Raw genomic sequence first — 11,570 nt, 5'->3', positions numbered from 1 at the left:
ACAAACGGTTTCCACATATTTACTGCACACATACAACACAAAGTATTCCCATACAGTTTTCAGCCCTATTCATATCAAGGCCCATTATTTTTTTCGGCATTTGAGCCACGGATCACCATTTGATATTAACTTTAGCCTCAGATTTTGTTGGATAGGAAAATGGACCCCGTAAGGGTCTATTTGGTTTCATTCAACACTCAAAAGTTAAAGATCCATTTGGTTATCATTTAGCTGGGGACCACCGGAAACCCACTCAAGGACCACTGGTGGTCCTCAAGACTGAAAACCACTGCCAAAGATGCAAGGATATCCATGATGCATTACATTAGCATGGCCATGCATTGTCTTGCATTTGTTAAGAAAAATGTACATAAATGTTATATATTTGCTGGTGGTATTATGTTAAAATGTACATAAATATTAGTGGTGTTTGTACCATAAACTATGGGCTGGGACTCTGTGGCTTGCTCCTCCTGCTTCCTCAGGGACTCGGAGGCCTCGAGCTTGTCGACCTGATTGAGAAACAGAACAACGTTGGAGGAGTGAGACCGCATGGAGGACGCCACAAAAGAGATGGCTCTTGAAGAGCGAGGGCGGGTTTTGTTGTAGAGAAACTGACCTCTGGGTTATTTCCCTGGCTGACGGATGGGACCATGAGTCCTGACAGGCGAAGACGAATAAGAGTCCAGATTAAAATTAAATGAGGCCGGAGAGGCCGACCTCGCTACCGGGAGGGAAGGCCACCTACTGGCCAAGGAGGAGACTACTATGACTACTACTTATTGGCTACTCTAATACTCTATGGACGCTATACATGAGCTCTAGAGATAAGACACAGCCCAGCATTTTCACCCGCTTCGAATGTCATCAACCGATAATACCAGTATCTTACTTATATAAAGCCCATCTTATCGACCTACTGCATGTAGTCTTGGAGCCTACTGGCTGCGATTGGCATTGATGAAAGGAAAACGACGATTAAGGTTGGGACCGCGCTGCTACGTGCTTGTGCTTATGTTTAGGTTGGGGTATGAGGAGGCTTGTTGTTTTTCAGTAGGCAGTAGACCAAAACGACCGGATTAAGGTCTGCGAACATGCGTTAAGGTTGAGACCGCGCTGCTACGTGTTTGCACTTATGTTTAGGTGAGGGTATGAGGAGGCTCGTCGTTTTCAGTAGGCTCCCTACGTGTGCAGTAGACCGATACGATCAGCTTGATAACTAACCTACTGGGAATCATCGGTTGATTTTCACTCAAATCCGTTTTTGTCAGGTGAGGGGAGACTAGTCAGGAATTAGAAAGGGAAACAAAAGCTAGACAACAATGGTCCCACCATCCAGCCACCCAATTACCGTGATCTAAATCTCAATTACTTTGAGTATGTAGAGAACCAAACCCCTTCAAGTTTAAACTACCACGTTCTAAATAAGCATTACCAACCAAACCTGACACAAGTTAAGATACATAAACTATGACCGGAATTCGGTCAACTGTACAACTGTCAACTGTACAACACAGAATCTAAGTGTGAATTGCGGGACTTCCGATTTCACTCTTAAATATGTACGTATTGGCAGCACAAGTGTCAATGGACAAAAAAAAGTTCTGACAGTAGGAAGGAGCAAATTTCAGAAATCAGTCTGCGGCTATAGAATAGTCTGCGGCTTCAGTATTATAGTTGACACATACGATAATACCTCTCTCACTAGCCTGGGGGTTTAGTTCTCAACATACTTGCTGGTCGGCATCCACCCACCCGTCAGTCAGTCAGGTTAAGCAGGCCGTTTCAAGTCAAGTCAGGCTTTAGTTTCAATCGAGAAAGTATTACAGGGAAGAGACCAACATGCTGTGAAGCGGCAGTTTTGTTAATTTCTCTGTTAAAAAGAGAAGAGTGCAAGAGAAAGACAGACGGACAGAGACAGAGTGAGAGACAGGCAGAGAGACAGACAGCAAAGTGGAGGGAGAGTGAAAAAGGGGTGGAGGGGATGGTTTTGTACGGCCAATTCAAGGCTTTTCGGAAGCAGGCACAGCCAACGACAATGTCTCCTAGCCTGTCCAGGGTGCTGCTATAGAGAGGAGCGGAACGCATGCTTGTTGCTCTACACATTTCAGCTCAGTACACTCAAACTACTGTACAGTACACGGGTTATGCTTTTCCCACAGGCCCTAGTCACATGTCACTGAAGAGACCACACTTTACAGCAGCAGGGAATACTCAAACATGGGGAGGAAAAAGAAAGAAAAGTGCTCCAAATGAATTGAAAAAGTAATGGAAATGTGATTATTTTTATAGCTTTGAGGTTCATTCAGTGGAATAGGCATAGACATAGAAAAGATAATGGGTAAGAAAACTCATCAAATGCTGCACTGGGTCTTCTATTCCTGCAATTACGTCTTGATGCGTTGCTGTGGTCTACATTGCTGCCCGCCAACCTGGCTATGAACAAGCACTGTGGCTAGCCTCCTCCGATTAAATGGCTGAACATTCACAATGAGGCCCTAAATTGCTTCCTTAAAGTATGCACTATAAATGTCCAACCAAACTAAACCCTATAGTACCCAAAACCAGAACCGGGGAGAGTAAGGATTGGCGGATTCCAGCAGCAGACTGCAGCTATGCGCCGTTACGAACCGTTTTGACATTAGTATTCATACGAGTCTAAAGGGAAGAAGAGGACCTGCTGTATCCACACTGACCCAGAGCAGTGCTCTCCACGCCCCACTGCCCCTGGAGAGGTGGGTGGCCACTGGCCAGGCCCCACTGCCCCTGGAGAGGTGGGTGGCCACTGGCCAGGTCCCACTGCCCCTGGAGAGGTGGGTGGCCACTGGCCAGGCATGCTGGCATCAGGTGCAGCTGTTGACTTTGTGTGGATAGGGCTGTCACGATTACAGATAATATAAGTCGACGATTAATTGTCACAAATATTATTGTGATTGACGATTCAATTGTTATAATTAGTATTTCCGTTTGCCTTTTAGGCTTCGAAATCACCAATTGCACAGGGGAGATATGACAAATAACTTAAATATACAAGATAATCACCAACACAAATCTTTACAAAATAGCAGAAATAGACGATTATGTAATAATTGTGACAGGCCTATGTGGGGTGTTGGGAGGAAATTATATGGTGCCTCGACTGTGGCTTGGATGAAGTGAATGAAGTAAAAACAACAAATAATGCTGGTTGTAAATGTAAATCAGGGATTTGCAACCTTTGATTGGTGCCTGGCACTGCCTGCACTAACAATTAACTATATTTAATTGTACTGAATTGATCTTATGCATGTGTGCAAAAAGACACCCGGTTGATTGCTCATTTAGGTTTGGAAACAAAGGTCAAATGAGACAACTGGTGCTGCTCAACAAAGTGTGCATGATTTATTTTCTTTTTTTTAAACGTTCCTCGACACTATGCTTCTTGCGGTACGGACGACAACTTTTCGTTCTGATCGAGCCGTAATCTGACCAGACACAGACAGAACAAATAGAGATCACAGATGCCAGTAAACCCAGTGTGTTTGAGGCCAGCAGGGTGAGCAGTAGGAGAGCCCCACTCTGGAGTCCTCTGTGGCTTTGTACAGGTAGGAAAGGTAGAAATCTAGTGGGAGGTGTGGACTCAAAAAGCAGCAGAGTGACATATGGGAAGGGATAGGAGAGGAGAGGGGTTCAGACTCATGCAGATTCCGCTAGATTCACTCCTCCAAACTACACGCTACAGGGGGGACGGGCTCGGAAAGAATGAGTTGGAAAATGGATTCGACTTTCACCTTTTCCTTAATCGCATCAACCTGAAAGGGAAATTCAGAGAGGCAACTTAAGGAGAAAAACCAAAAAAAGAACACAAGTCTCCCAAAAACATGTAGGAAAAGAGGGACAGAAAGAGAAAAATAGAGCAAACAATAGAGAAATCCTCGCTTACAGACAAACCAGGAGAAGAAAAATAAAATCATCAAAAGCCATGCGACACATGCCACTTTTGATACAAATGCACACTGTTGAGATTACTCTGGCACCTTCCATCATTTACTTACAACACCAGGAGAGATTATTCCCAATGCTTATAGTTCAGACATGGACACCGACTATTACACGCCATTACTATGTTCTGAGATGTTAATCTGACCGAAAGGTGCAGTATTTCAGCAGAGAACTAATTGCTTTTCAGACCTAAAAGGTCAAATAGAAATTAACAAAATGAGATGGAGGTGATTCGACACACACGACAGCACAGTGATAGGTTGAACAATTGAAGGACGGTACACTGTTCTATGTCCAACAACTAGGGCTGTCAACTGAGCTCAGAAATGATTTCAATTAAGATTTTATGTTTATATTCAATAATCGTTATATTTTACATATAGGAAAGTCTGCACATAATGCATGTAATGACAGAACCGTTCAGCACCAACAAGAGGGTGTTTGCAGCTGGTTGTCAACAAGCTGACAAAATGTAACATTAATGAAAAATTACCTGATGTCTGACAACATTCAAGTAGAACTAACAATAGGCGTGAAATAAGGTCTTTATAGTTGAATCTTATGGTTGCCAAACTTAGTCAGCTAAACTCTGTTGTCCATCAACATCCCTCATGCCGTTTTGTTTGTCCGGAGTTGGAGTATTTTTTTTTAATACAAAATTGTGAAGTCATATGGCTTGAATCATGGTGAACGCGTTGCTGTTTTTGTCCTTGTTATGGACATGGAATGTGTTTATGAGGCGTTTCATCAAAGACCGCACCACTTTGGTTGAAATGACATTAAAATGTTAAATGGAAGCCACGACTAATCTACTGTTAACAGTATATTTTTACAATCAATTGTGCATTTTACCCCCAAAGTCTGCAATTATTCAAGGTTCTATTATTTGTTTGACAGCCCTACTACTAACACGACATGGCTAACACGATCCAGATTGTCCTAATACGGTAAATGCCAACGATTTGGCACTGCAACCACATTAAACCATTGGACTTAAACAATGAAAGGTAGATTACCTGTAAGTGTATCCATCTACTATCATACTTGCCCTGATGAAGACTTGTTTAAACTTAAAGTACCCTGATTATATATCCACCCTCTCCTCTTATTTGAACCTTTTTGAGCCCTTGCTTGTGTATCTCTCTACTGTTTGACCCAGGTCTAGCTTACACAATGTCTGGCCTAACACTTCTATAGTGCAGACTCAGAGTAGCAAGTGAACAGGATCTCATGGCATGTTAACACACATGAGACACGGGAGAGAATACAGCCGTGGTGAATCTCTTCTGGAACACATTTGTATGGAAAAGTAGCGGAAAACTGTAACACAATAACAAAAAAGGGACACACGCCAATGTCAATAAGACTGACAGCAGGATGATGAGAATTAATAAAAGAAGTGAAAAGGCTTAGATTGGAGGCTTTTAAAATGTGCTCTTAACACTGTCTGGAGGACAGTGTTTATTTTAAACCGGCCTGATGTTACGAGATGAGCAAGTTTCACCATTTTGGACAGTCAAAGGAAGTCTATAATATTCTTCATTGACCACTTAATAAGTTAATATGGAAACACGACTTTCTGAATAACACAAATTCTGTACCCATGTGGTACTCCAAGTGGACAAAAAACAAAGAAAGGATGTATACTATTTGGCTAAGTTATTAGCACACCCCCCCCCCCCCATATGGAGTTATCTCCCCCAACCAAATTTCGTCTTTTAGACCGCCGCAAACTGTGATTAAGTTACCACTTCCTACCCTCAGAACCCTTCCCACAACAGAGTTGGTTTTGTGATCATAACCATAGATATAAAAACTAAATAGATGCCTCATTGGTTGCTGCAGCATTGGAGCCAACTGTGTCGACATGAGGGTGGGAGCGCGGCGAACGTCCACTCTGACCGTGACGCACGCGGAAGCTTCAGTGAAGCACCGACTAGTCCCGCGTTTTCCAGACCGTCGCCTCTCGCAAAAGTACCAACACGGAAGCTTGCCCTCACTGGAGTACACACGCCCCCAGAGCCTAAAGAGGCAGATCATAGACATAGAACGGTAGAGACCTTTTCTATGTCTATGATTGTGGAAGACTGACCGGCTGGCTGTATGATTTAATGTCCACATTAAAGGCCCTCCCCTCCCTCGCCGACCCACCTTGCTGAGGTACTCCCTCATGACCTGGATGAAGTAGGGCATGGAGAAGTCCATGAGGTTGTGCCTCCAGGCCGTCTCCAGCACCACGTCGGGCCTCAGCAGGTCGTAGCAGGTGAAGAGGCAAGCGGCGAAGCACTCCTTCTTGTCCTCCTCCAGGAACCAGGCCAGCAGCTCCTCCGCCAGCTCCGTGTCCTTGGACTCCGACGCGTACTGCATGGCGTCCTGGAGACAGCCAGGGGGGAAAACAACCTTTTACCCGTCTGTAAAACAACTGCCCTCTCTAGCGTACTGCATGGCGTCCTGGAGACCATTAAAGCAGCATGTACTATGGTGAGAAAAATAAAAGGCAAAGTGTGGGGTCGCGCCCCGAAAATAGCTGATCTACAGCCCATGCCCCTAGGGGCCTCTCTAACATTCTCTGCACGTCCCTGTTGGAAATAATTCAGGTGTTTTGAGAACAGAAAGGCCGACAAGGCCAATATCAACCAATTATTCCACTCGATTCTGATACCTCATAATTCATGTAAGCACGCCACATTCTGTACCCTAAAAGGCATCTCATTCCATTGTTTGGACCAGTGCCTTTCATGTGGATTTATGTAAATACGTACATATACAGAGACTTGGTGCATTTCATAGAAGATAAATAAGACGTCTTATCATGCATCTTGTTAGCAATAAGCAAACATCTGCACCACCCCACAACAGGCATTTGTTAATATATGAATCTATTGCACATAAATATGCAAACATGAGTACATGACATTATGTTTTATACCTTGTACAGTTTGTCCTTCTTGCAGAGCTCAACACTCTGCGACCAGCGGTTGTTTCCCTTGAACAGGTAGGCTGCGATCCTCCTGAACTCTATCAACTCGTGCTTCTCCAGGCCCTGGGCCAGCGAGATGTTGTCAAAGTTGTCATATGCGTCGATTGAAGTACGCAGGGCCTAGAGAGATGTTAGGAGTCGAGTGAGACAAATACATTGTTTTGAAAAGGTTTTGTTTAGAAAAAATTAAAATCAATAGATTTCGGCATGATAATTTATTATGTTTACTCAACTTTTCTGCATGATCACAGGTTTAAAAAGACAGGGGTGCCATTAAAAACACTGCATTATGTTTCCGATTACAATATAAAACTTCAAAACTAAAATGCAATAGCCCATCTAAAAATCCAATATATTGAAATTTATGGAACGAAAGATAATACTTTTTATCTTCTAGTTCTTTTTTATGGCACTGTTTTTTGACAGTTGAGAGACAAACATGGAGAGTGGGGGAGTGGCCCACAGTAAAATGGTTCGGGTGGTCAAATTGGTGGACTTGCAAGCCCATGTGGTATATGCGCCCACTGGAGTCCTTCTACAAAGAGATGACATGTGACATGGGTCAGGCTGTGGTCTTACAGCATAGTCTTCCTCCCCGATGAAGAGGTTGTTGAGAGCTTCGTTGACCGATTGGTTGTTGTGAGTCTGGACTGACCGCAAGTATGGTTTGACTAAGGACAACTGCTTCACCTGAAGAGAAAAAGAAAGACGGAGAGAGAGTCAAGAAAGAGAAAAGGAAAGGGAAGGCACACTTTACTTTAATCATTGACATGTCTCACTGAGACATATCAGCTCATTGACATGTCTCACTGAGACATATCAGCTCATTGACATGTCTCACTGAGACATATCAGCAATACCTAAACATAGTAATAAAGCACACATTAACTACAGAAAAGAGACAACCATGAGTTACTCTCATCTATTCAACTAACTATAATTGTTAAGACATTTTGGAGTTAGTTCTTTAAATGTCTTTAGTTTTTATTTAAACCTAGTTTAAGTTAGTTTTGAATTGTCATAATAACCCTAACAATAGATGTATTGTACAACCTTTTAAATGTGAAGTCTTGAAAAGACGAAGGTTCTAAACTTGATTAGAATAGGACGCAGAGAATAAAAACCACCGTTTCGGCAGATGCAACTGCCTTCTTCAGGGTAACCTTTACCATACCCTATCTGAGCGTTGTACACTTGCCAACTAAAATAATTCCTCTACCATTATAATACATTAATAGTAAAAGGTAGAGCATCTCATATGTGCGTTACAGTTTAATTATCCATCTTGTACAGACAGCAGACACTGATGCTAACTCACATATCGTGTAACACTCGCAGCCAGACTAAAGAGAGGAACAGCGTCTTTAGAATTAGTACCTTGCTGAAGTAGTTAACAGTGTCTTTGGTACCTTGCTGAAGTAGTTAACAGCGTGTGTGTGGACTAAAGAAAGGAACAGCGTCTTCAGTACCTTGCTGAAGTAGTTAACAGTGTCTTTGGTACCTTGCTGAAGTAGTTGACAGCGCGTGTGTGGTCCAGCCTCGGGGAGAGCACAATGAGCAGATCATTCAGTAACAGCGGTTTGAACTCCAGATAGAACTGGACGGCCTTGTAGTACAGCTCCACGTTCGCCACCTGCAGTGACAGAACCGAACACGTGCAGAAGACAAGTAAAGTCAAAGTGAAGGATAATGTGATCAAAAAGACTAAATCATTCCAACAGTCCTTTCCGGTCGATGGCCGGTGAACCAACAGCTGGAATACCTTGGTGACGATGTCTTTGAACTGGCCCTCCTTCCAGGCGTCCGCGGCGTGGTTCATCATGGTGATGATGGCGTTGTCGTACTCCTCGTACTTGTCGTAGAGGAACACCAGCTCCCCCCACAGGTGGGCCTGCTCCGCTGCCCTCAGAACCTGACACAGGTATACATTCATTCATTAACACAGGTGGGCCTGCTCCGCTGCCCTCAGAACCTGACACAGGTATACATTCATTCATTAACACAGGTGGGCCTGCTCCGCTGCTCTCAGAACCTGACACAGGTATACATTCATTCATTAACACAGGTGGGCCTGCTCCGCTGCCCTCAGAACCTGACACAGGTATACATTCATTCATTAACACAGGTGGGCCTGCTCCGCTGCTCTCAGAACCTGACACAGGTATACATTCATTAACACAGGTGGGCCTGCTCCGCTGCCCTCAGAACCTGACACAGGTATACATTCATTCATTAACACAGGTGGGCCTGCTCCGCTGCCCTCAGAACCTGACACAGGTATACATTCATTCATTAACACAGGTGGGCCTGCTCCGCTGCCCTCAGAACCTGACACAGGTATACATTCATTCATTCATTAATACTACATTGAAATTAAATAAAATTATTTGTGAAAAATAATAAAAATTATCCCTTGATTTCCGCCTACCTTTGGAATGTTGACGCGGGACCAGAAGAGTTCCAGGTGCTCCCTCATCTTCTGGGGTTTGAATTTGGAGTAGAGGATGGCCAGCTCAGTGAACATGCCCATGTGAGCGCGCTCCAGGCCCAGGGCGGCCTCCAGCATGGTGATCAGCTCCTCAAAGTAGCCACGGTCCTGCAACAAAGCACACATATTCACGTCACTCACAGCGACCTGAAGCTAGCTATGCAAGTAGCCAGCCCTGGACATCCCGAGTCTGCGTGCAATATTCCTGTGATCACACAAAAGAAAAAAGCTATATTCCTGTGGTGCTTCAATAAAAACATACAGTGAGATGGTCTAAAACCAGGGAGGGAACTTAACACCTGTCAATGGCTAGTCAAGTTTTTGGTGTGTCTGCTTAAGTTTACTCTGCCGGTTACTTCAATTAACGCTCATATCATTTCATGTCAATTCAGCAGGTGAATTAAGAGAAACTGGCTGCCTGGTGAACTCTCTCAGAGCATACCTATTTACACGCACCTCGACAGTGGGTGCAGGGCCAATAAGGCAATTATGGAAGGACACCGGGCCCTACCTCCTGGTAAAGAATTACTTCTAGGTCAGTATGATACTGACCTGACGAAGATCTATAAAGATCGAAACGTTGTCGTTTGTTCATTCAATAAAGTAATTCCATAATTGCCTGGTGAACTCTGAAATCCAGCAGCTTCTAATGCCAGTTGATGAAAAACGTAGTGTCCTGCCCAGAATACGACCTTCCTTTAAAGGACCACACCTAACAATGGTGTGTCTTTCCTGTGCCACCTGTAGCTATGGATAACAAGTTACTAGTAGGTGTGGAATGTGAACTCACATGGAGTTAGGTAGACAAAACAATAAGGAATGTACCTGGGCATTGATGTACCGGTAACTTCATTAAAAAATAAATATAGAACAGCAACATTTATTGACGGCGATATTGCTGCATAATAAGTATCAGGAGGACAGCTTACATTTCTTTGGACGGATGAGAAGATGAGCTGTGTGTGTGTACAGTACCTGGTAGTAGTTGATGAGCTCCTCCAGTTCATCAGCATGGACCACGATGTGCAGACCACACATCTGGGCCAGACGGAACTCCTTCCCCTCCACACAGGCGAAACACACCTGGAGGAAAATACAAAAACAGTCACACTCATTTCCTGACTAGTTACAAGGAATCTGATCAAAGGAAAGGTCGTCGATGTCATTTTCTCTACCCTGCAATTCCAGCTGGCAGATACGTCACACTGTGTGGCAAACTGCAGCCAAAACTCTGGTGGAATACTTTGGAATCAATGGAGCCGAGTGACCAACCATATGAACAAACGCTACTTCTGAATGATTGAGACTATTGTAAAATAATCACTTCTGGATAATAAACGAAGACATAACAGATTATTGTCGGCTGCGTTGCTTTTCGATGTGGACACTTTGTACGTACGTTTCTAACGTGCCAAGTATCGCAAGACTATCCATCGTTTCCTGTCTGGCAACCAAATCTCACAATACCTCTGAGACAGAAATGATACCTAGTGCACAGCGGAAATTAATTATATTCCTGAATATGACAAAGGTTGCAATCGCAAGGTCGCAATAAATAGTGTTTGTTCGTGAGCTGGTCCAGCCAGCTCCATTCACTGCCATGTATTTCATTGAACTTCCGGTGTGAGGTTTGCCACCGATGAGCGTCATGGCGCATCCCCGGCATCCAGTCACGTGACTCAGGTCACTTCCTTTTGTTACATTCCTGGACTAGTTACATGTTTTTAGTCTTTTTCCAAACATGGAAAAAAAAAGGACCGGGGGCGTTCTGAGCAAATTCATTCTCTCTTCCAAAACAGTCGCATGGAAAATTGATGTAAATAAACACTATACGGTGTGTTCCATGTATCGAATGACAATGCATGGTGTAGTTCTGACCTCCTTCCAGGTGCGGGTGCTGTTGGCCTTGCGGGCTCCGTCCACCGCAGCCTGGTACTCTCCTAGGTGCACCAGGGTGGACGCCAGGCGGCCAAAGTTGGACACGTTGTTGTACAGCAGCTTCGCCGCGTCGTACATCTTGTCGTCGTAGCAGCGGTCGCCCACCTGAGCAAGGAGGAGAGGACGAGAAAGAGATGGGGGTGGGTGGGATTGAGAGAAAGAAATGTGAGTAAAGGAGGGGCA

The 11,570-nt window shown here is 44.2% G+C and overlaps 1 protein-coding gene across 4 annotated transcripts in view; it reads right to left on the bottom strand.

Moving 5' to 3' along the window:
- The window catches only part of LOC308321657 (clathrin heavy chain 1-like), a 35,354-nt gene that overhangs the window by 1,746 nt on the left and 22,038 nt on the right, over positions 1–11,570 (bottom strand). Inside the window, exons 23-32 of one of the 4 annotated variants that reach the window (XM_080772681.1) lie at positions 11,328–11,492; positions 10,425–10,532; positions 9,390–9,557; positions 8,724–8,873; positions 8,463–8,594; positions 7,541–7,651; positions 6,911–7,081; positions 6,133–6,354; positions 3,771–3,791; positions 437–512 (exon numbers count right to left, since the gene is read on the bottom strand). In XM_080772681.1, the coding sequence (XP_080628807.1) occupies positions 437–512; positions 3,771–3,791; positions 6,133–6,354; positions 6,911–7,081; positions 7,541–7,651; positions 8,463–8,594; positions 8,724–8,873; positions 9,390–9,557; positions 10,425–10,532; positions 11,328–11,492 (1,324 nt within the window). Of the gene's footprint in view, positions 1–436; positions 513–3,770; positions 3,792–6,132; positions 6,355–6,910; positions 7,082–7,540; positions 7,652–8,462; positions 8,605–8,723; positions 8,874–9,389; positions 9,558–10,424; positions 10,533–11,327; positions 11,493–11,570 lie in introns of all 4 variants that reach the window. The other 3 variants (XM_080772680.1, XM_080772683.1, XM_080772682.1) reach the window with 3 other exon arrangements.

Source organism: Protomyctophum bolini, assembly GCF_963924005.1.
Source record: "Protomyctophum bolini genome assembly, chromosome: 9".
NCBI lineage: Eukaryota > Metazoa > Chordata > Actinopteri > Myctophiformes > Myctophidae > Protomyctophum > Protomyctophum bolini.
Note: the sequence above shows the minus strand (reverse complement) of the source record. Positions and strands in the feature narration are given on the sequence as shown.